This window comes from Bos javanicus, chromosome 8 (assembly GCF_032452875.1).
Source record: "Bos javanicus breed banteng chromosome 8, ARS-OSU_banteng_1.0, whole genome shotgun sequence".
Lineage (NCBI taxonomy): Eukaryota > Metazoa > Chordata > Mammalia > Artiodactyla > Bovidae > Bos > Bos javanicus.
This window is the reverse complement of record NC_083875.1, coordinates 24,137,711-24,162,958: the sequence shown is the minus strand read 5'-3', so window position 1 is coordinate 24,162,958 and position 25,248 is coordinate 24,137,711. Positions and strand designations below refer to the sequence as shown.

Genomic DNA, 25,248 nt, shown 5'->3' with positions numbered 1-25,248 from the left:
CACCCCACTCCAGTATTCTTGCCTGGAAAATTCCATGGGCAGAGGAGCTAGGTGGGCTACAGCCTATGGGGTTGCAAATAGTTGGACACAACTGAGCACTTACTTAGATGTTACAAATTATGTAGTTAATATAATAAAATAATCATACTTTTTCAGATTTTTATATCAATTTTATATAGTTATACCTATTAGATAATAGCTATAATAGATAATATATTTATATATATTATACTAATAAAATACATATAAAATATGAATAAATAGTATTTGTAGCTAAATAATATGTGGAAAGTACTATATAGATAATATTATATAGTTAAATTACTTGGAATTGCCTATCTTAACCATATATGTAATGTACTTAACAGGTAAACCCATAATGTTCCTTGTTTGTGTAGATTCATGTGAATAGGAGACAGTTTTTTATGGCAAGTACTTTGCTATGGCAGTTAGGTGAAAAAGACAAGATCTGTGAAGTTTATATTCCAATCAAATTGTTCAGACTAGAGTGCATCAAAATCACTAGGCAGATTTTATTTAAACTGCAAATGCCTAGGTCCTACCCCTAGAGATATTGAATTAGCTGGGCTGGTTGGGTCCAAACATCTACCTTTTAAACTAGCACCCTTAAATAATTTGATTATTATTATATATATATTTTTGCATAGAAGGTAAACAACCTTGTAAGCATAAAAAATCCAGAAATAGAGCTTTTCTGGCAACCCTAGAAGTTTCCTAAGGTTAGTCCTAATTAGCGCAGTCCTAATCACAACCTCCTCCTTGCCCTGACTATCCTGACTTCTATAGTGATATCTTCTTTACATTTGTTTATAGTTTTATCACCTCCATGTGTATCTGTACATTGTTTACATGTTTTAAAAAAGAAGGAAAACCTGGCTTATGTGAGCTATAGAGTTTTGTAAATCTTGAAACCTGCTGATTGCAATCTCTTGGTGCACTTTGACATGTCTCCCTGTTGATAGGTTGTTAGCTATAGAGGCCTGATCAGATTCAGATTTTTGTTTTATTTTTTTGTTTCCAAGACTACAAGGCATGGTGTGTTCTTTCATCGAGAAGCACATAATATGTGTTGCTCTTCTTTTTATGATGTTGGTATTTGTTGATGCTGGTGCCTAGTTCCATTAATTCATTAGGAATTAAAGAAATGATGTTCTAATTCTGTTCTTCTTCCTTTGTTAGCTGGACTACTTCTCTTAAAAGAAGTAGTTGGTTCCACTTAGTATTTGGTTGTCCAGTAGTAGAGTTTATACAGAAAAGTTAGAATACAGGCTTGACTCTTTCCCTTTACTTACTAATTTCTGAAAGTATTCTGAACTTATAGATTTAAACATATTTGATGCATTTCAACTTCTTATGGATAATATCCTTATTAAAATTCACATTGTCTCGAGTGAATTTTTGAGTCAAATTTTGAGTCAAATATTGAATCATATTTTTGAGTCAATTTTTGAGTCAAATATTGAGTCAAATATTTTTGACTCGAGTCGGATTTTAAAAATATTTTTGATTTTAATGTAGAATGACAGAATACTTTCATTGAGAATGATGAAATGGTGTCTGTGGGAGAAGGTCTTATTTATGCTGTGTCTTCCATCTGCCCAATATTTTAAAAATTCTAGAAGGAATTAAAAATATGTAGAACTGTTAAAATACTTATGTTATGAAATTTCCTGTCCCCCAGGAAATTTAGCTAAATGTTCAATTCAAATATTACATTAACTTGTCTTTTCCTCTTTATTCCTTTTCTGTTCTTATATTGGATTTATTTCATTGCACACTGAAAATGGATGTATTTCTTAGGCTACATTAGTTTCAATGTATTTGGTCTTAGCTGAACTATTTTTAGCCTATTTGAATGATCATAACCTAAGATATTTCCCATTTCAAGCAAAATATATATTCTTTTCTCTCTTTTTTTTTTTTTTGGCTATACCACACGACTTGTGTGACCTTAGTTCCCTGACCAGTGATTGAACCCATGCCCCCTGCATTGGAAGCACAGAGCCCTAAGCATATGTACTCTTAACAGAAAATATTGTTTGTGGGGAGACTAGGTAGCTTTCAAAGTGAAGAGTGCTAAACCTCCCAGCTTTGGTAAGGCTGGAAACATATGTTCCCTAACACATTACCATCAGATGTCCCCCCTACCTTTCTTCACTGTGTGAAGAACTGAGGTTTAAGTTAAACTGAGGTTTAAGTTCTCAGATTCCTAGGAAGAATGGTCTGATTGGCCCAGCTTGGGTCAGTCAACTCTGAGTGGAGGGCAGGGAAGGTTGCAGAGCTGTGACACTGGGGAATTGTGTGAGCTGGGCTGTTGTCTTTGTTATGTCTGCTGCAGATACTTACCTCTGCTGTGGCCTTTCTCATTCCTTGTTTTTCACTAAACAAACAAAACAACAATAAGAAAAAAAAATCCAACAACAATGTAAAAACTTTTTCATGCTCTCTTGTTCACAGTAGCATCCCCGAGCCCAGCATATGTACTTCCTGCCTGGAACACGGCTGATGCTCACTGCTATGTTTCATTTGATTGAGGCGAAAGGACTCCAGGTGTTTATTGTCATCAAGGCTCCAGTGATACCTGTGGTCCAATATAAAGGTTTCTTTACTTCTTTTCTCCAGTTAGGCTCTTGAATTAGCCTTGGTTCCTCAAAAAGTAGACCCTGAATATCCCTAAAGGCAAAAACAAAACCTGGGTTTCCACAAAGGCAAAAGCTTATCATCAGGAGTCCATCTGTGGCTGTGATCTCAGGAAGCAAGTGGGAGAGTGACAGGAAGCGTGAAATACTAAAGGGAGGAGAGGCAGTACGAGTATTATCAAGTTGGCCACTACTGTAAGGAGCCAGTTGCTCATCTCATGGAATATGCTAAGAAGTGTTATGGAAGATGTTTCAGAACCTGCCAGAAGGATCCAGAATAAAGACGGAAGTGTTTATCCCTGGACTTCTCTTAACAACTTGTCAAGGCGTGGCCTATGGGACTTTAACTTCCCTGTACTTCTGGATCTCTCAGTGGCCTGGGGCAGGCAGTATGAGTCACTATAGTGATAGCTGTAGTATTTGAAGGTGTTCATGAGATGTCCAGCACAGGCTTTTATTGAAAGACCTCATTAAATGGTACCATTCTCAGGTGTTCATTAAAGCAGTGGAAGTGAAGTGTTAGTAACTCAGTCGTGTCTGACTCTTTGGGACCCCAAGGACCCACCAAGCTCCTCTGTCCGTGGGATTCTCCAGGCAAGAATACTGGAATGGGTAGCCATTCCTTCTTCAGGGGATCTTTCCAACTCAGAGACAGAACCTGGGTCCCCTACATTGCAGACAGATTCTTTTACCATTTGAGTCACCAGGGAAGCCTTCTAATCACACAAAAAATTTGTGACCTCTCAGAATCATGAACAATTTAAAGTCATCTAGTCTCATCCTCTGCCATTACTTTTCCTTATTTTAGGTGTCTTGATCTCCAGCTCTTTCTCGTCCACCCTTTGTTCTCAACAGGCCAGTCTCATGAGAAGCTACTTGGTGGCCTTTCCAATGATAGCCTGTGTGTTAAAGTCTTTCTTTCATTGGCAGGAGGATTCTTTTTACCACTGAGCCACCAGGGAAGCTGAAGATGTAGATATACATTTAGTAATTTGTACCAGAGTTGATGGCATCTCCAGGAATATAACTCTAGTTGTGTCAGACTAAGTTGATTTCTCTCTAGTGTTTCTTTAACACACAGTTCTATCTCACATTTCGTTTTTTAATTTTTTGCCTACACTCATGATTCATGGGAAATTTTCTGCTTGTAGAATTGTAGAATTCTGAAGAATTTGTTACAGAATTGTAGCTGCTGCTAAGTTACTTCAGTCGTGTCCGACTCTGTGCGACCCCATAGATGGCAGCCCACTAGGCTCCCCCATCCCTGGGATTCTCCAGGCAAGAATACTGGAGTGGATTGCCATTTCCTTCTCCAATGCATGAAAGTGAAAAGTCAAAGTAAAGTCACTCAGCCGTACCCGACTCTTAGCGACCCCATGGACTGCAGCCCACCAGGCTCCTCCGTCCATGGGATTTTCCAGGCAAGAGTACTGGAGTGGGGTGCCATTGCCTTCTCCGACAGAATTGTAGACACTTCTGTAAATTTCAGAATGAAGTGATTTTAGCAGAGGGTGTTGGACCTTCTTTAGTTCCATAAAACATTATTGTTTTCTTTATTTAGAAACTTCAAATGACATCTTATGCCACTTGTATTTTCCTTATTAGAATTGAATGTACATGTCCTTTTTATCTTTTTTTTAAATTTCATTTATGTACTTGGTGAAATTAATGACTTTAAGTTTCTATGGTTATTGCTTTACTATATTTACATATACTCAGTAAGTTACTGTAATTTAAAAATAATCTCTGCTTCTCTGGTACTAATGTTTCTTTTATTATAATAACATGATTTATCAAAATTTGTTAAGTGTAATTTATTATGTAAGTTGTATAGATGAGCGATGTCTGTATTACCTAAGTAGACAATTCAGCTACTTTCCAGAAATGAAATATTCTTAAGTATTTCAGGTATTTTTTATTGGTTTGCAAAGATTGACTGTTTTGAAGACTGCAGGTTTTCCCTCTGAATTAATATGGTTTATAACTTATTGCTCTTTGGCCAGATATGATAACATTTTGAATTTACTTGTGACTGCTGTGGCATTCAACAACTCTTCCTTAAATAGAACAGGCTTACTGTGAGTAATTTTGTACAATAGGTTTATAATATTTCATGTTAAATATACTTTTCCTAGATACAAATTATAAATCAATGGGTCTTGGAAACTTCTTCAGCTCTTTGCTTTTCTTCTTTTCCTTTAGGATTTTCCTGTTGAACCGGTCATAATTGGAATAGCTTTACTACTTCTACAGACTCCAGCAAGTCAACAGAAGCCAATCTTAAGTCTAGGTAAATAAAAATACGCTCACAAGAGTAACGTAAGTTAACATGAGTATTGGCAGGTGTCACTTGATCTACGTATTGTACTGTGCTGTAAAGTCCTATATGTTGTGAATGTCCGTTCTGGAATTTTTCCGTTTAGTCATTATCAAATAGAGCTTTCTTTTTCTTATCAAGGTGTTTTGTGCAAGATTCCATATACCATAATTTACCAAATATCTCAGCTGTTCGTTAGGACATTATGTTCTAAATTATATAGCAGTGACATTGGTAAATATTTTGAAGGGTGTGTCAGCTCATTCAGTTGTACAGCAAACAGAATCAATAGCATAAAACCCTTGAAGCAGAATAAGTATTTAGCATTTGAATTTACTTTTAAAACTCTATACACCTTTACTATTCAAAACTGGTGCCACATTGAACAAGGCTTAATTTATGATTATTTTGTTAACCTACCTAGTACAAATGAAGATAACATTCTTTTGACTGTCCAGTATTGACTTAAAAAAAAGTAAGGAATGGGGCTAAAGGGAGGCAAAAAATGTTCTGTTTAAGAGTAATGTGGGACAATGAGGTACCATCTCATGCCAGTCAGAACAGCTGCTATGAAAAAGTCTACAAACAATAAATGCTGGAGAGGGTGTGGAGAAAAGGGAACCCTCTTACACCGTTGGTGGGAATGCAAACTAGTGCAGCCACTATGAAGAACAATGTGGAGATTCATTAAAAACCTGGAAATAGAACTGCCTTATGACCCAGTAATCCCACTGCTAGGCATACATGCCGAGGAAACCAGAGTTGAAAGAGACCCCAGTGTTCATCGCAGCACTGTTTACAATAGCTAGGACATGGAAGGAACCTAGATGTCCATTGGCAGACGAATGGATAAGAAAGTTGTGGTACATATACACAATGGAATATTACTCAGGTATTAAAAAGAACACATTTGAATCAGTTCTAATGAGGTGGATGAAATTGAAGCCTATTGTACAGAGTGAAGTAAGTCAGTAAGAAAAACACCAATTCAGTATATTAATGCCTATATGTGGAATTTAGAAAGATGGTGACAATGACCCTATATGCAAGAGCAAAAAAGAGATAGATGTAAAGAACAGGCTTTTGGACTCTGTGGGAGAAGGTGAGGGTGGGATGATTTGAGAGAAAACCATTGAAACATGTATATTACCATATGTGAAATAGATCAACAGTCCAAGGTTGATGCATGAAACAGGGCACTCAAAGCCGGTGCACTGGGACAACCCTGAGGGATGGGATGGGGAGAGATGTTGGAAGGGGGTTTCGGGATGGGGGACACTTGTACACCCATGACTGATTCATGTCAGTGTATGGCGAAAACCACTACATTATTGTAAAGTAATCAGACTCCAATTAAAATAAATAAATAAATTAAAGAAAGAATAACGTGGGAAAGAATCAAGTTTGCAGATCAACAAACAAGTCATACCTTTAAATTGTGGCTTTTACATTAGTATTGCCTCGCTTTACTTGGTCCAGTATAATACATGCAGTAATGTAGGATGTTGTCTAATTTGTGATGTGTATGTTATGATGCCATGATTCGTTGATTCATTCCCACTTTCATTTTTAAAACATGATTGAGGTAAATACTGATTGTGTAACTCCTTCTGGGCATTTTAATCCATGATTTTGAGGATGAATTACTCTTTCATTTACAGTGTCTTAGAAATAGCTTTAGCATATGGAAGGGACCCTTGGCTCTTTTAAGGGCTTTGATTCCTACCCTGCTTTTGCTTATTGGCCCTCTTCTCTTTGGCCCTTCCTCCCTAGTCTCTTACTAAACTGTTTTTGCCTCCTCCCCTTAAAGAGTATACATGGCATCCTCCTATAGGTATAATTTTCCAATCCTGTTACTTATGACAATCATAGTTTTATTATTTTTAAAAAGCAGCTTTATTGAGGCAAATTTATTTACCATAGAGCTCACTGTTTTTACATGTACAATAGCATTTAAAAGTAAATTTATGGGACTTCCCTGGTTGTACATTGGAAAAGAAGGGGACACGGGTTTGATCCCTGGTCTGGGAAGATTCCACATGCCATGCAGAAACTAAGCCTTGCACCACAAGTAATGACCCCATGCGCTACAACTGCTGAAGCCTGCAAGCTCTAGGGGCCACAGCTAATGAGCCTGTGTGCTGCGACCACTGAAGCTCTCATGACTGGAGCCTGTGCTCCACAACAGGAGAAGCCACGTCAGTGAGAAGCCCATGCACTGCGACTGGACAGTAGCCCTCACTCACTGCAACCAGAGACAAGCCCACACAGCAACAAAGACCCAGCGCAGCCAAAAATAAATACATTTTTCAAAAGTAAATTTACAGAGTTGTGCTGCCAGCTCCACAGTCTAGTTTTAGAACATTTTGCATCAATCCCTCTCCCCCAAATTTCTTGCACCCATTTATAGTTAATCCTCATTCCTACCCTCGGTCCCAGAAAAACACTAAAGTGCATTCTGTCTCTAAATTTGTCTCTTCTGGATATTTCGTATACATGGTTTTTGTTTTTGGACGAGAAAAAAATTTTTGATGCCCTACAGAATCTGCATTCCTAATTCTGAGGCTCCAGTCCTTCAATTATAGCTCATGTATGATAGGATAATACAGGATCAAACACTCCAGTACTTTTGTTGGAGAAGAGCCAAGTTTTCCTTTTGTAAACCAGTGTCTCTGATTTGAAGTTACCTTTGATAGAGTGAATAAACCATACTGAAAACTATTGAGCTAGTATATAATGTTGAAATGTAAATAAAAATCTATTGTTTCGTATATTGGGAAAGAATGCTCAAAGCAATAGGATAGCGGGGAGAATATTGATTATTTCAAGTTTTAAAAATACACAGCACTAATACAATGTTGGGGCTTCTCTGGTGCCTCAGTGGTAAAGAATCTACCTGCAATACAGGAGACACAAAAGATGCAGATTCAATCCCTGGGTTGGGAATATCCCCTGGAGGAGGGCATGGCAACCCATTCCAGTGTTCTTTTTTTTTTTTTTCATTCCAGTGTTCTTGCATGGAGAATCCCTTGGACAGAGCAGCCTGGCAGGCTACAGTCCATGTGATTGCAGAGAGTCAGACACGACTGAAGTGACTGAGCGTGCATAATACAATGTTATGCTTCTTAATTACTAACACTGGCCATGATTGTAAATAGCAATTTGTAAAAATGCCTGCAAGAGCCATAGTACAGAATATAGAAATATTTGTATTACATGAATTTCATATTTTGTTAAAGATATTCAGTTCAGTTCAGACTCTCAGTCGTGTCCGACTCTTTGCGACCCCAAAAATTGCAGCACGCCAGGCCTCCCTGTCCATCACCAACTCCCGGAGTTCACTCAGACTCACGTCCATCGAGTCAGTGATGCCATCCAGCCATCTCATCCTCTGTCGTCCCCTTCTCCTCTTGCCCCCAATCCCTCCCAGCATCAGAGTCTTTTCCAATGAGTCAACTCTTCGCATGAGGTGGCCAAAGTACTGGAGTTTCAGCTTCAGCATCATTCCTTCCAAAGAAATCCCAGGGCTGATCTCCTTCAGAATGGACTGGTTGGATCTCCTTGCAGTCCAAGGGACTCTCAAGAGTCTTCTCCAACACCACAGCTCAAAAGCATCAATTCTTCGGCGCTCAGCTTTCTTCATAGTCCAACTCTCACATCCATACATGACCACTGGAAAAACCATAGCCTTGACTAGACAGATCTTTGTTGGCAAAGTAATGTCTCTGCTTTTGAATATGCTATGTAGGTTGGTCATAACTTTCCTTCCAAGGAGTAAGTGTCTTTTAATTTCATGGCTGCAATCACCATCTGCAGTGATTTGGGAGCCCAAAAAAGTAGAGTCTGCCACTGTTTCCACTGTTCCCCCATCTATTTCCCATGAAGTGATGGGAGTAGATGCCATGATCTTCATTTTCTGAATGTTGAGCTTTAAGCCAACCTTTTCACTCTCCTCTTTCACTTTCATCAAGAGGCTTTTTAGTTCCTCTTCACTTTCTGCCATAAGGGTGGTGTCATCTGCATATCTGAGGTCATTAATATTTCTCCCAGCAGTCTTGATTTCAGCTTGTGCTTCTTCCAGCCCAGCGTTTCTCATGATGTCCTCTGCATATAAGTTAAATAAGCAGGGTGACAATATACAGCCTTGACGTACTCCTTTTCCTGTTGGAACCAGTCTGTTGTTCCATGTCCAGTTCTAACTGTTGCTTCCTGACCTGCATACAGGTTTCTCAAGAGGCAGGTCAGGTGGTCAGGTATTCCCATCTCTTTCAGAATTTTCCACAGCTTATTGTGATCCATAGTCAATAAAGCAGAGTCAATAAAGCAGAAATAGATGTTTTTCTGGAACTCTCTTCTTTTTTCCATGATCCAGTGGATGTTGGCAATTTGATCTCTGGCTCCTCTGCCTTTTCTAAAACCAGCTTGAACATCTGGAAGTGCACGGTTCACGTATTGCTGAAGCCTGGCTTGGAGAATTTTGAGCATTACTTTACTAGCATGTGAGATGAGTGCAATTGTGCGGTAGTTTGAGCATTCTTTGGCATTGCCTTTCCTTGAGATTGGAATGAAAACTGATCTTTTCCAGTCCTGTGGCCACTGCTGAGTTTTCCAATTTTGATGGCATATTGAGTGCAGCACTTTCACAGCATCATCTTTCAGGATTTGGAATAGGTCAACTGGAATTGCATCACCTCCACTAGCTTTGTTCATAGTGATGCTTTCTTAGGCCCACTTGACTTCACATTCCAGGATATCTGGCTCTAGGTGAATGATCACACCATCATGATTATCTTGGTTGTGAAGATCTTTTTTGTACAGTTCTTCTGTGTATTCTTGCCACCTCTTCTTAATATCTTCCGCTTCTGTTAGGTCCATACCTTTTCTGTCCTTTATCAAGCCCATCTTTGCATGAAATGTACCCTTGGTATCTCTAATATTCTTGAAGGGATGTCTAGTCTTTCCTATTCTATTGTTTTCCTGTATTTCTTTGTATTGATCGCTGAAGAAGGTTTTCTTATCTCTTCTTGTTATTCTTTGGAACTCTGCATTCAGATGCTTATATCTTTCCTTTTCTCCTTTGCTTTTCACTTCTCTTCTTTTCAAAGCTATTTGTAAGGCCTCCCCAGACAGCCATTTTGCTTTTTTGCATTTCTTTTCCATGAGGATGGTCTTGATCCCTGTCTCCTGTACAATGTCACAAACCTCAGTCCATAGTTCATCAGGCACTCTATCTATCAGATCTAGGCCCTTAAATCTATTTCTCACTTCCACTGTGTAATCATAAGGGATTTGATTTAGGTCATACCTGAATGGTCTAGTGGTTTTCCCTACTTTCTTCAATTTAAGTCTGAATTTGGCAATAAGGAGTTCATGGTCTGAGCCACAGTCAGCTCCTGGTCTTGTTTTTGCTGACTGTATAGAGCTTCTCCATCTTTGGCTGCAAAGCATATAATCAATCTGATTTCGGTGTTGACCATCTGGTGCTGTCCATGTGTAGAGTCTTCTCTTGTGTTGTTGGAAGAGGGTGTTTGCTATGACCAGTGTGTTCTCTTGGCAAAACTCTATTAGCGTTTGCCCTGCTTCATTCCATATTCCATGGTCAAATTTGCCTGTTACTCCAGGTGTTTCTTCACTTCCTATTTTTGCATTCCAGTCCCCTATAATGAAAAGGACATCTTTTTTTGGTGTTGGTTCTAAAAGGTCATGTAGGTTTTCATAGAACCATTCAACTTCAGCTTCTTCAGTGTTACTGGTTGGGGCATAGACTTGGATTACTGTAATACTGAATGGTTTGCCTTGGAAACGAACAGAGATCATTCTGTCATTTTTGAGCTTGCACCCAAGTACTGCATTTCGGACTCTTTTGTTGACCATGATGGCTACTCCATTTCTTCTAAGGGATTCCTGCCTGCAGTAGTAGATATAATGGTCATCTGAGTTAAATTCACCCATTCCAGTCCATTTTAGTTTGCTGATTCCTAGAATGTTAACATTCACTCTTGCCATCTCCTGTTTGACCACTTCCAATCTGCCTTGGTTCATGGACCTAACATTCCAGGTTCCTATGCAATATTGCTCTTTACAGCATCAGACCTTGCTTCTATCACCAGTCACATCCACAACTGGGTATTGTTTTGCTTTGGCTCCATCCCTTCATTCTTTTTGGAGTTATTTTCTCCACTGATCTCCAGTACCATATTGGGCACCTACCGACCTGGGGAGTTCCTCTTTCAGTATCTGTTAAAGGTATTATATTATTGTAATAACTGACAATTATGAATTAAGACTAATATTTAGGCAAAAAAAGTAAATTCGTAGTGTTGGAGTAAGAAGTGTCTGTATTTCATACCACATTCAGGTTTGACTTCCAGGTGATTTAAAATACAATACTAGCAATTCATTGACATGATTTAAAGTTCACTGTAGTTTTTTTTGGCGTAGTGGGGAAGTTAAGTTGATTAATAATCTCACTCTGAAGGAGGTTATTTGTAAAAATAACCTTTTTCAGTAAATCAGCATTCATTCAATAACTGTGAAGAAAGTTTATTCTTTAATTCATCCTGTTCATAGTCTAAGGGAGACTACACATATAAGTAAATTATTCTGCGTGTGTGTTTGTTTCCATGTTAAAAAAATCTTTTATAAACATGGGTTGTATTCCATGGGTAAGGACTTTGAGAATTTGCTGATTTGCTTCTTGGTAATTACTGCTGAAGGTCATCCCGTGCTTCACCTTGTTTACTTTTGCATCGCTTGATACAATTCTCAGCTGGGCTTGAAAGAGTAGTGCATGTGTTGATTTTGTTATCCGTAGATCAGGAACTCTGGTCTCTTGGCTCAGTTTGTGAGGGCAGAGGATCTGACAGGGTATAAGAACAAAAGTTGAGTTGAATTTTAAAGAAATTCATATTGACCTGAAAAAAAAAAAGTTGATTTTACTTTATGATATGAATTTTCTCTAAGAGCATCCTCAAGTAAAAACTAAAAAGTTCTGTGCATTAATAGCTTATTTTTGCTGAGTTAATTTTTATGTTCTTTTTATTTCTTAAAGGATCAGGTTTATCATCTTAATTGTATGTATGACCCAATTGTAAAGGGGCAAGAAAGCTCTTTGCATATTTCTCTTAAACAAAACAGCATTTTGTTTGACTGCAGTATTAATTTTGAAAACTGTGAATTGTTGTTTGGATGACCAGCTCTGAAGCTCCTTTCTTCTGCTGAGAGTCAGAAGATCCCAAAGTCCTCGTTGCTGCTAGTGATGCCACTTCTGCAGATACTGTCTTCTACTGCCTTGGAAGACTGTATATCCGTGGATGAAGAAGGTCCCTCTAGGCAGCAGTTGGCTGTAAACCTTTTAGAAATGGTGCAGCAGGAGCGCTACAGAGACGAGCACCGAAAGGTAACCACTTTATCCCTGTTTCTCTTAACATAAAGTTTAATCAGTTATATGGGATTTAAGTCACTGCCGGAAATGTGTTTGGGTTTAAATCCTGTCGTTGAATTTTACCACTCTGTCAGGCACTGGTGTTGATGTTAGTGTATTCTTCTGGACTGTGGTGGGGAGGGTAGTCCTGCTTGAAATAAGTGTTGGAAATCTGTCTAATCTTTTTTGCTTGTTGAGTTTCCAGTGTCCATTAGTGGTTAAAGGTCCTAAGGAATCCTGCAGGAAAGCAACTAGTTCTAGTTAACTAACCTAGTGCTTCTGCAACACATGTGAGCATGGAGCCTTTCTTCCCCTTCTTTATACTGTTAAATAGTGCAGTGTAATTAGACCTGCAGCAATCCATGGTGGGGGACTGCAATTGCCTGGAAGTTCTGGGATCTGTAAGAACTAAGACTTGACTTTTGAATATGGCACCTTACGCTGTATTCCCCAGCACATGGTTCGTGATGTCCCTGTGTGTGTTCCTACTCCCTTCAGCCCACCTGTCACACTTCATTCTGATCCATGCCTACTGGGCTTACCCCATTTGGCTTTGTCAGTCTCACTGGTCCTGTTAGAATAATGGAGAAATATGAGTAATATCTTGTTAGTGGCTGAATTCTAGGCCTACATTCATCATATTTTTTTCTGTTTATGTGCTTGGGTTTTAACTTTAGTAAAATGTGATGTGTGTGTCCTAAGTCACTTCAGTCGTGTCCAGCTCTGTGCAACCTTATGAACTGTAGCTTGCCAGGCTCCACAGTCCATGGGATTCTCAAGGCAATAATATTGGAGTGGGTTGGCATGCCCTCCTCCAGGGGATCTTCCTGACCCAGGAATCAAACCCTCATCTTTTACGTCTATCTGCGTTGGCACGCAGGTTCTTTCCACTAGCGCCACCAGCAAAGCCCAGTAAAATGTGATAGTACTTCCCAACTATAAAGGGTTAAAGACAGTAAAACTGGTGAAGCATCTTAAGTTTCCAGAGACCAAAGACATTACATAAATGCAAGCAAGTGCCTTAGTTGTTTTGTTTGCAAAAGTAGAGATACCACTAATAACGTGTTGTTAAATGTTCTAGCAGCAGAAATCCAGGCATTGTTGGGGATTCTTGGTTATGTTCCCTGTTTGATCATGCAGCAGAAACTAGCCTGCAGGCATATTGAATGTATGCTGTAGCCTCCTTGATCCTAATTGTTTGACTAAAGCATAAAACTTGAAATAGGTAATTGATTTGCATTAAAATAAGAGAGTTCTTAACATCTGCTCTGATAGGATGACAAACTGTGACCCCAAATTTCTAATAGCCTTTTACCTCCCCTTGTAATTTGCCCATATAGAACACAAATTGGATTCTGAATGGGGGTGGGGACAGGGTACTATGTCTGAGAGTTCTGTTCCTTTAAATCATGAGTGATATTTACTGAGGATCACCCTAAATCTAATGTGTAAGTACTCAGCTTATTATTTGCTCAGGTGTGTGTGAATCTTATTCATCAGCACTGCATGGTGGATTTTCTCTTTAGCAGCTGGTGAAGAGGGAGGAGGAAGGAATACTATTAGGGTGTAAATGTCCTCCTGATGGTAGTGTGCTGCTGTATTGAGGCTTTCAGTGGATATATGATCTCCCTTTTGAAAAATTTAAGCCACAGTTTACTGTTGGCTTTTCTCCTACGCCTGTCCAGACCCTATATTCCAAACATACCTATAAATTTAACCTGTCCCAAACTCCCAGTTCTCCTCCTGAATCTTTGCTTTAGTACATAATGCACTTTTGTCTCCTTTGCCTGAACTACTCGTTCTTCAAGACCCAGCCAAGTGTTTTCAGCCTCCCTGAGTCAGAATTTATTACTCTCTCTCCTTTGCATCCAAACACTTTCAGCATTAGTGGATTGTGTTGTGTGTCTTAGTTTAAGGGGTACATATTTGTACCTCCAGCTGTGCCGTGAGCTCACCCAGGGAAGGAAGCTTGGCCTTTTTCATACTTTGCCTTTTTTTTTTAAGCACATTAATATTTAAATTGCAACAGTTGTTGAACTTTTGATGTTTTTTCCACCATAGGTGTTTCTGCATTATCTTTTTCAGCTGATCACGGATTGGAAAATTAAAAACACTTTAGCAGCGGTGAAACTGAGTATTTTCCACATATTCAAGGAAATAGATAACACCCTAGCTTATTTATTTGTCTTTGCATCCTCCACACCTGACCTATTGTTTACTACGTAGTAGACAGTCAAGAAATTTCTGTTCAGTGAGGAATGTATGCTTCTGATACAAATACAGATCATTTTACCCTCTTGATTTATTATAGAAACATTGTTTAGAATCACAGATTTTTGTTGTTTATATTTTTATTATTTCATTTTAAATTGGTGATTCTGACTTGAGTATTTGGCTTAGAACTAAAGCATTTCTTCAGAAGTATAATTCTTTTCATAAATAAATCCAAGGGTAAATATTACCATACCATGCAGTTCTCTGTTTCCTGTCCATTTCTTTTTTTTTTTTTCCTTAATTTTTTGGTTATGCTGTGTGCCATGTGGAATCGTAGGTCCCTCCCCAGGGATTGGCCCACACCCTGAGCTGTGAAAGTAGAATCCTAACCACTGGACTGCCAGGGAATTCCCTACCTGTTTCTGAAGTGTTGATAACAATGAAATAAAACACATTTTAACTTATCTCAGTTTCTAAGAATTAAAAAGTAAAATATCAAAGCAGCCATTCATCTCTTTAAAAGATTAGCATAATCTAATAAACTTCTTGGAGAAGGCAATCGCACCCCACTCCAGTACTCTGCTTGGAAAATCCCACGGATAGAGGAGCCTGGTGGGCTGCAGTCCATGGGGTCGCTAAGAGTCAGACACGACTGAGCGACTTCACTTTCACCTTTCCCTTTCATGCATTGGAGAAGGAAACGGCAACCCACTCCAGTGTTCTTGCCTGGAGAATCCCAGGGACGGGGAGCCTGGTGGGCTGCCATCTATGGGGTCGCACAGAGTTGGACACAACTGAAGCGACTTAGCAGTAGCAGCAGTAATAAACTTCTATTTGTTTATTTATCGTGTAAGAAAAACAGGATCCTTTGTATTAGACTATGACAGGTGATGTTTAAAACCTATTTGTGTTCTCTTAGGTGAAAAACATCAAATACTAGTCACAACTCTAAAGTCCTTAAAATTTTGCTGCCCCTACCCCCAGAAAATGGGGGCAGGTGGTAGTGAGAAGAAAGCACCAGGATATGAGTCAGGGTCTAGTTAGGAGAGAGAAGCCACACTGATAATTTAAATAAAGAGAAACTTAGTACAGAAATTATTAACTAGTAAAAGGTGTTTAATTACTGAAAGCAGTAATGAGGCTCTAAGGAATATTGCCATAATAGATGTTGAGAACAGCTTCTACTTCTGAGAGTGAGGCAGGGGACACCCAAAGAATGAACCAAATGGATCTCCGCACTCAAGGCTGAGATCACAGCCTGGTGGGAAGATTGTAGCTATGACCTGCTAGCTGGTGAAGTGTGTGGGGTGTCACAGGCCAGAGCTGGCCCATAGGAAGCTATCTGCTGGAGTCTCTTGCATGCCCCTGGCAGCCAGAGATGGGTGAAATAAAGCAAGAAAGAGACTTAATAGTCAAATTCCTGCAGTTATACAGTAGGGCAAGATTCATCTTTGGAGAACTATTTTAGTCAACAGAAAGATTTAGAGAAAGTATGACTGAGGTAGGATCTGTCATACATTTATTAATTGGTATTTTTGGATAAAGTACTTTGTTCGTACTTAAAGCACTGTGAGCTTTATTACCTTTTAATAAAGCAGTACTAAGTAGGTTTCACTCATTGTCACTTTGAAGTAGTATATAGTAAGCAGAAAGTATTTTGAGTATTTGTCTCTTAAAAAATCAAAATTTATAATATATTGTTGTTGTCCTATTTATAGCTGAAGTTAAGATTTATTGAGCACATGCTCTATTTAAGAAGTTATGTGGATCAACTCTTTTCTCACAATAACTTTGAAATAGTTTTGTTTTGCTGTTTCCACATGTGTGGCCTTGGTTGAAGGCCTAATGGTTGAAGCTCTCCGGGCCCTGGCCAAATAGGCAACAAAGCCCTGCTTCATGTGGTTGTTTATTAAGCACGTCTTATGTTCAGGCTCCATTCTGAGTACTTTGCCATGTATTAAGTCATTTGATTTTATCCCAAACTCTTTGAAGTAGGTATTATTATTATTGGTCTAATTTTATCCAAGAGTTAACTGAAATATAGAGAAGATAACTTGCCAAGGGTCATGCAGTGAGAGTCTGATTATTTTTTAAAATAGATTTATTGAGATAAAATTCACATACATACATTTTACTCATTTAAAGTTCACAACTCAGTGGCTTTTTGTATGTTTACAGAGTTGTGTATACAATACCACAGTCAATTTTAGAATACTTTTATTACTCCAAAAAAGAAAGTGAAGTGAAGTTGCTCAGTCGTGTCTGACCCTTTGCGACCCCATGGACTGTAGCCCACCAGGCTCCTCTGTCCATGGGATTCTCCAGGCAAGAATATTGGAGTGGGTTGCCATTTCCTTCTCCAGGGGATCTTCCCGACCCTGGGATCGAACGCAGGTCTCCCGCATTCCAGGCAGACACTTTATAATATTCCATTGTATGAAGCTACCTCATTTTATTTTTTCATTCATCTATTGAACATTTGGGTTTTAATTTTTTTAAGAAAATTTTGTTTATTGTGAATAATGCTGTTGTGAATACTCCTGTACAAGTTTTTGTGTGGACGTAGATTTTCATTTTTTGGGGGTAGATAACCTAGGGAGTGAAATTGCTAGATCATATGGTAACCATGTGTTTGATCATTTGAGGAGCGTGAGACTTTTCCAAAGGGACTGTATCATTTTACATTCCCATTAGCAGTGTGTGAAGGTGCCAGTTTCCCTATGTACTTGCCAACACTTGTTACTACCTGTCATTTTATTACAACCATACTAGTGGTTGTGAAGGGCTTCCTTGGTGGCTCAGATGGTAAAGAATCTGCCTGCAATGCAGGAGACCCAGGTTTGATCCCTGGGTCACGAAGATCCCCTGGAGAAGGGAATGGCAACCCACTCTAGTATTCTTGCATGGCGAATTCCACGGACAGAGCAACTTGATGGGGTGATAAGCCTGATGGGGAGTCCACGGGGTCGCAAAGAGTCAGACATGACTGAGAGACTAACACAGGAGTGGTTATGAAGTGCTATTTCATTGTGGTTTTGATTTGCATTTCCTTGATGATAATCTTACAGTACTCATTTTGTAAGTGAAGAAATAGAAATTATGGAGGTTAATTAACTTCCCCCTCATTACACAGGGAGTGGATGTAGGACTTAGATTCAGGTTTTGTCTGTTTGACAAATAGAGTTTACATTTGCCTACACTCTATTGCTGCCACTTTGATTTTATTAACAGTAATTTATCATCTTTGTGCTGAACTTGGGAGTTAATAACAGTATTTCAGATTTACAGGAAAACAGTAAATCAATAGTAAATTGAAGTAAACTGGTTTCTTAAAAGCTTTTGATTGGAAGTTAATAGGAATTAGATCTTGTGCTTCTATCATTGTCTTCTTAATAACAGGGATACAGAGAATGGTTGTCTTTCGGTGATAATTAACCACTACCAAGGCTTTTAACTCTTGATTAGATTCTTTATAGATGTATAGAACAGAAAGTGAAAGTGAAAGTGAAGTCGCTCAGTCCTGTCCGACTCTTTGCTATCCCATGGAATGTAGTCTACCAGGTTTCTCTGTCGATGGGATTTTCCAGGCAAGAGTACTGGAGTGGGTTGCCATTTCCTTCTCCAGGGGATCTTCCTGACCTAGGGATCCAACCCAGGTCGCCTGCATTGCAGGCAGACGCTTTACCCTCTGAGCCACCAGGGAAGCCCTGTATAGAAGAGAAGGACACTCTTATTAAGGCTTTATCTATTCCAGTCTTCTGTTTCTGGTCTGGTGAGTAATTAAATCCCTTTTTGCACAGACCTGTGCTACTTTTAAGTGTCTCTAGGTTTGTTCCACACTCCCTCTCCTGGTCAAATCCTGGCCTCACTTGTTAAGCCTGTTTTAGTCCACATTATAGAAAATTGTTATTCTTTTAAGTTAATGAAAATCCATATTGTTCACCTGCATTCACAATTTCTTTTTCAGTCCTCTTTAGACAAAGAAGTATGAACAGATATTGTTAGTATTCAGTGTACCTGAACATTTTTATTAAAATTTTTAAAAAGTAAAGATTTGCAACTGTTTTACATGTGTAGATGTGCAACCATTTCATATTCACTTAAATGTTACTTTTCTATTGTTTCTTCTCTTTTTATTGAGATATAATTCATTTAACATAAGCCTGTCTTTTATCTTTAAACACCTACCTTCTCCTCTAAAACCCAGGGCCTACAGCACTCCACGGGGCCAGGATTTGGTGGCCGGTGCTGAGAGAAAAGCCTTGGTGCATCTTTGCGCTGGGATCATGCCTGTGGCCGCTGTCACTCAGTGGGACAGAGAGACCATTCTGTGATCTCTTAGTCAATGTTGTGCCTTTTTCCTGTGACTCTAACCTTAGGCAAACAGACGAAAAACAGAGCCTAAACCTGGACTAATACTTTAAGCACAGTAGGATTACTTTTCTGTTTTAATATGTTTACTCCGTAATATCACTGCTGCCTAGTCAATTTATTGTTCATGGTGATTTCCAATTATTTTTCTTTTATAATCATATCCAGCAATTGTATTTTTCTCTCCTGAAGATGACAAGGATAATATTTTCCTTTATTTTGCAACTTTAGGCACTGTGCTGGGTGCTTTGTAGATACTATTTCTTTCTCAACCTCAATAATTTTGGCAGGGAGATAGACATTACTTCCATTTTATAGATGAGGAAAATAAAGCTCAGAAAAATTGTGTAACAATTTTTAATAACTGTCTAATAACTGTCATGGCTGTGCCAAAATCTGGTCTTTTAAATCTGAAGTCCAACGCTGTTTGTCATTAGACTAAAGAACTTGACTCTAGTCTTTAATGAATTTCATTTTCTTGGGAAAAAAAATTCTTAGCGAGACAGGACTATAATAAATAAAGTATTTTTAATATGTTGAAATGGTTCAAGAATCATAAATGGTATACAATGAGCAGTCTCTTTCTCACCTTTGATTCTGGTTGTCCAATTTCCACACTCTCAAAATGAAGATGAAGATTAGTAGTTATTAATTTTTTCTGTTTGTCTAAATACTTTTGTGTGTGTGTGCAAGTCCATGTGAGTCTTTAATAACGGGATAGTTATACTCTAGAGATTTTTGATTTGTCTTCAGTTCAGTTGCTCAGTCGTGTCACACTCTTTGCAACCCCATGAATTGCAACACACCAGGCCTCCCTGTCTATCAACAACTCCCGGAGTTCACTCAAACTCACGTCCATTGAATCAGTGATGCCATCCAGCCATCTCATCCTCTGTCATCCCCTTCTCCTCCTGCCCCCAATCCCTCCCAGCATCAGAGTCTTTTCCAATGAGTCAACTCTTCACATGAGGTGGCCAAAGAATTGGAGTTTCAGATTCAGCATCAGTCCTTCCAAAGAACACTCAGGGCTGACCTCCTTTAGAATGGCCTGGTTGGATCTCCTTGCAGTCCAAGGGACTCTCAAGAGTCTTCTCCAACACCACAGTTCAAAAGCATCAATTCTTCAGTGCTCAGCTTTCTTCACAGTCCAACTCTCACATCCATACATGACTACTGGGAAAACCATAGCCTTGACTAGACCTTTGTTGGAAAAGTAATGTCTCTGCTTTTGAATATGCTGTCTAAGTTGGTCATAACTTTTCTTCCAAGGAGTAAGCGTCTTTTTTTTTTTTCTTTTTTTTATTCCTTTATTTCTCATGTGTTCCCCATCCTGAACCCTCCTCCCTCCTCCCTCCCCATACCATCCCTCTGGGTCGTCCCAGTGCACCAGCCCCAAGCATCCAGCATCGTGCATTGAACCTGGACTGGCATCTCGTTTCATACATGACATTTCACATGTTTCAATGCCATTCTCCCAAATCTTCCCGCCCTCTCCCTCTCCCACAGAGTCCATAAGACTGTTCTATACATCAGTGTCTCTTTTGCTGTCTCGTATACAGGGTTATCATTACCATCTTTCTAAATTCCATATATATGCGTTAGTATACTGTATTGGTGTTTTTCCTTCTGGCTTACTTCACTCTGTATAATAGGCTCCAGTTTCATCCACCTCATTAGAACTGATTCAAATGTATTCTTTTTAATGGCTGAGTAATACTCCATTGTGTATATGTACCACAGCTTTCTTATCCATTCATCTGCTGATGGACATCTAGGTTGCTTCCATGTCCTGGCTATTATAAACAGTGCTGCGATGAACATTGGGGTACACGTGTCTCTTTCCCTTCTGGTTTCCTCAGTGTGTATGCCCAGCAGTGGGATTGCTGGATCATGGCTGCAGTCACCATCTGCAGTGATTTTGGAGCTCCAAAAAGTAAACTGTGACACTGTTTCCACTGTTTCCCCATCTATTTCCCATGAAGTGATGGGACCAGATGCCATGATCTTAGTTTTCTGAATGTTGAGCTTTAAGCTAACTTTTTCACTCTTCTCTTTCACTTTCATCAAGAGGCTTTTTAGTTCCTCTTCACTTTCTGCCATAAGGGTGGTGTCATCTGCATATCTGAGGTCATTAATATTTCTCCCGGCAATCTTGATTCCAGCTTGTGTTTCTTCCAGTCCAGTGTTTCTCATGATGTACTCTGCATATAAGTTAAATAAACAGGATGACAATATACAGCCTTGACGTACTCCTTTTCCTATTTGGAACCAGTCTGTTGTTCCATGTCCAGTTCTAACTGTTGCTTCTTGACCTGCATACAGGTTTCTCAAGAGGAAGGTCAGGTGGTCTGGGATTCCCATCTCTTTCAGAATTTTCCACAGTTTATTGTGATCCACACAGTCAAAGCCTTTGGCATAGTCAATAAAGCAGAAGTAGGTGTTTTTCTGGAACTCTCTTGCTTTTTCCATGATCCAGTGGATGTTGGCAATTTGATCTCTGGTTCCTCTGCCGTTTCTAAAACCCGCTTGAACATCTGGAAGCTCACGGTTCACATATTGCTGAAGCCTGGCTTGGAGAATTTTGAGCATTACTTTACTAGCGTGTGAGATGAGTGCAATTGTGTGGTAGTTTGAGCATTCTTTGGCATTGCCTTTCTTTGGGATTGGAATGAAAACTGACCTTTTCCAGTCCTGTGACCACTGCTGAGTTTTCCAAATTTGCTGGCATATTGAGTGCAGCACTTTCACAGCATCATCTTTCAGGATTTGAAATAGCTCAAGTGGAATTCCATCACCTCCACTAGCTTTGTTCATACTGATGTTTTCTAAGGCCCACTTGACTTCACATTCCAGGATGTCTGTCTCTAGGTGAGTGATCACACCATTGTGAGTATCTTGGTCATGAAGATCTTTTTTGTACAGTTCTTCTGTGTATTCTTGTGAATGTGAAGATCGACATTGTAGGAATCAGGGAACTAAAATGGACTGGAATGGGTGAATTTAACTCATGACCATTATATCTACTACTGCAGGCAGGAATCCTTTAGAAGAAATGCAGTAGCCATCATGGTCAACAAAAAAGTCTGAAATGCAGTACTTGGATGTAATCTCAAAAATGACAGAATGATCTCTGTTCGTTTCCAAGGCAAACCATTCAATATCACAGTAATCCAAGTCTATCCCACAGCCAGTAACACTGAAGAAGCTGATTTGTCTTATCATACTCCAAATATGTGTGTGTGTTTGTACATATTTATGCAAATACAAATATATAGTCCCTATGCTTCTCTTTAAAATAATCTCAGCATTTCAGGCGCACTGTATGTATCTTGTATTTTTCTGTGTGAGGTCTTTCCATATCAGAAAAGATAAAGCTTCCTCATATGTTTTTATAATGGCATTTATTTTCAGATAAAAGTGATCTTCATTCTTAAGCATATACTTGAAATAACTGAACAGCTATGTCCTCACAAAAACTTTTACAGTAATATTCATAGCAACGCTATTTGTCATAGCCAAAAAGTGGGAAAAAACCCAATGTCCATTAATTGATGAATGGATAAACAAAATATATACCCATACAGTGGGATATTATTTGATAATGAAAAGAAACGAAGCATTGATAGATACCAGTCAACCAGAACATGGATGAACCTTGAAAAAGTTTTATTTTATGTGAAATAAAAGAAGCTAGTTACTAAAGACCACATATTCTGTGGTTCCTATTATATGAAATAGCCAAAATAAAAGATTAATGGTTGCCAGGGCTTGGGGATCAGAGGGAATAAAGAAGGACTTTTAATGGACATTGGAGAAGGAAATGGCAACTCACTCCAGTATTCTTGTCTGGAGAATCCGATGGACAGAGGAGCCTGATGGCTACAGTCCATGGGGTCACAGGCAGACATGACTTAGTGACTTACACTTTAATGGGCATGGAGTTTCCTTTTGGGGTGAAGAAAAATGTTCTAAATTTAGCTGGTGATGATGGTTATACAACTTTATGAATTACTAGAATCCTCTGAGTTATTAACTTTAAAAGCCTGGATTTAATGATATGTGAATTATATCTCAATAAAGCTATTATTAAAAAGTTTTGTAAGGCTTAACTTTTACTTCTCATCCTTTCAGTTGTTACCCTTATCCATGTAAGTGAGTCTCTAATAATTGGACAGTGATACTCTAGAGATTTCTAATTTGTCTCGTTACACTCTAAATGAATTATTTTTTGAGCAGGCAATATCTAATTCCTCTTTAGTGTCTGTGGCTTCTTCTGGGGTGTTTGGGCACACCACTCACAATGGCAGAATTCTATCCAGTCTCTGACCCTGACTATACCACTTGACTTCCACAAGGAGCCATTGCTCAGATTGACTTAAGCATAATGTCTTCTTTGGGTATCATTTCAATTTAGAGCTGTCAGGCTGCTGCTTCTTGCAGGAGTTATCCACAAACTATTAATGAATTTCCAGACTCCAGCTGAACCAGCTCTGTTCCTATCAACATACTATTACAAAAATGAATTGTCCTCAGTCCAAATCTGCCATCTGCCCCAAGTTGCCTCTTACTGGGGCTTGGGGATGGGCAAATACAGTGTTGTTGCTGTTGTTTTTTCTATACCCGTTCTCACTGGTAAATACCTCTTACATAGTAATGGCTTTTTCCAAACTCTGTTGCCTCTGGATTTTGTATATTGACCCCGCCCCCCTTTTTTTTCTCTGCCTTGCTTGCTCACTCAGTTGTGTCCAAGTCTTTGCGGCCCCATGGACTGTAGCCCACCAAGCTCTTCTGCCCATGGAATTTTCAGGCAAGAACACTGGAATGGGTTGTCATTTCCTACTCCAGGAAGTCTTCCCAACCCAGGGATTGAACCTGTGTCTGTTGCATTTCCTGCATTGGCAGGCAGGTTCTTTACCACTAGCACTGCCTGGGAAGCCCCAACAGGGAGCGAATGGTAAACATGAGGAAATTTTTTAATAAAACTGTTCTAGGGTTTCCATCTGGCAACTCTTTTCTTTTTGTGTAATCCTGTTAGCTCAGATATATGCAGAGAGGTTTGGGTCAGGGACTGAAAATTTTGTATTCATTTTGTTGAAAGGATCGATTTCTTCTATTTCTTGAAATATAAAGAATGAATGAATGTCAGAAATATATTTCTGACAGATTTATCTCATTTATTCATACTTTTTTGTGTGTTTATTTTTCAGCTCTCCTACAAGCTTGCGTTCCCCATAACCAGCATGTATGGTTCAATATTTACAGCCTGGAGGATCCTTGAAGTAATGAGAGAAGAGTCTGCGGCAAGTGACTGGTTGGCTTCCGTGGAGTCATTGCTCCCTATAACCACAGTGATCCCTGCTCATGTTTTTCTTCTGCTGGCTTACCTCCTTGTTGAAGATAAGGGACGAAATCTTCACCAGATACTGAAGGTCACTACAGAATTAGCCCAAGCCGATTCCTCTCAGGTAAAGCAAGAAAATAATAGAACAGTAATGAGGGAAAAGCTTGATGTTGGAATCGAAGATTATTCTTTCTTTGTGGATGATTTTTATCAGTTTTAAAGTACAGGCTTCTTTTTTCTTTGCTATCTTTATTTTTCCAATTTTTTCCCCTCCTTCCTCTGAGTTGATGTATATTTAATGAGGCGAATATTTTCTTTAATGAAAGCACTTCAAGTGAGAATCTACACAGGATGCTAATCTGCTGTTTTTGTTATTGGTGGATTTGCTAATTTTTTTTAACATTTTCATTAACTCTTGCACCCTATTCCAAGATGCATGGCCCTTGGTTCTAATATCAATCTTTTAAGGTGGAAAAATTAATTAATTCAGAATAAATGTGCCTATATAATAGGCATTAATCTCTTTTTAACTTCTTGGAATTTAATCGTATTTTTATTCAGTCATTTAATAAGCAAAAAAAATACTGGGTCCTTGCTATATATAGTACTGATCAACATGCTGGGATGTGAAGACAAGTCATTTTTTCTATCTGTACAGTTCTTGGAGTATAATAAAGACGTCAGACATTATTAATAAAGTCCCTCCTCCCCTTTTAATGAACCATATATTTAGCATAGGCATCTGTAGTTTTTTTCCGTTGGGTAGAGTGTCTAAAATGTATTTCCTATGAAGGGAAGGATTTTATAACCAAGTCGGTATAGTGTTTTTATTATCTTCTTTATCTTAGTGCCTGTGCTTGTATTCCTTTTTAAGCACGGTATGGAAAAAGTCCATCTCTTTAAGGAAAGTTATATGTTCCTT

At 38.9% G+C, this 25,248-nt stretch overlaps 1 protein-coding gene across 2 annotated transcripts in view; it reads left to right on the top strand.

Annotated features, from left to right (window-relative positions):
- Positions 1-25,248, top strand: part of FOCAD (focadhesin) — a 302,861-nt gene that overhangs the window by 87,035 nt on the left and 190,578 nt on the right. For both annotated transcript variants that reach the window (XM_061425184.1, XM_061425185.1), the window contains 3 exons: positions 4,863-4,950; positions 12,174-12,376; positions 24,193-24,450. In XM_061425184.1, the coding sequence (XP_061281168.1) occupies positions 4,863-4,950; positions 12,174-12,376; positions 24,193-24,450 (549 nt within the window). The remainder of the gene's footprint in view (positions 1-4,862; positions 4,951-12,173; positions 12,377-24,192; positions 24,451-25,248) is intronic.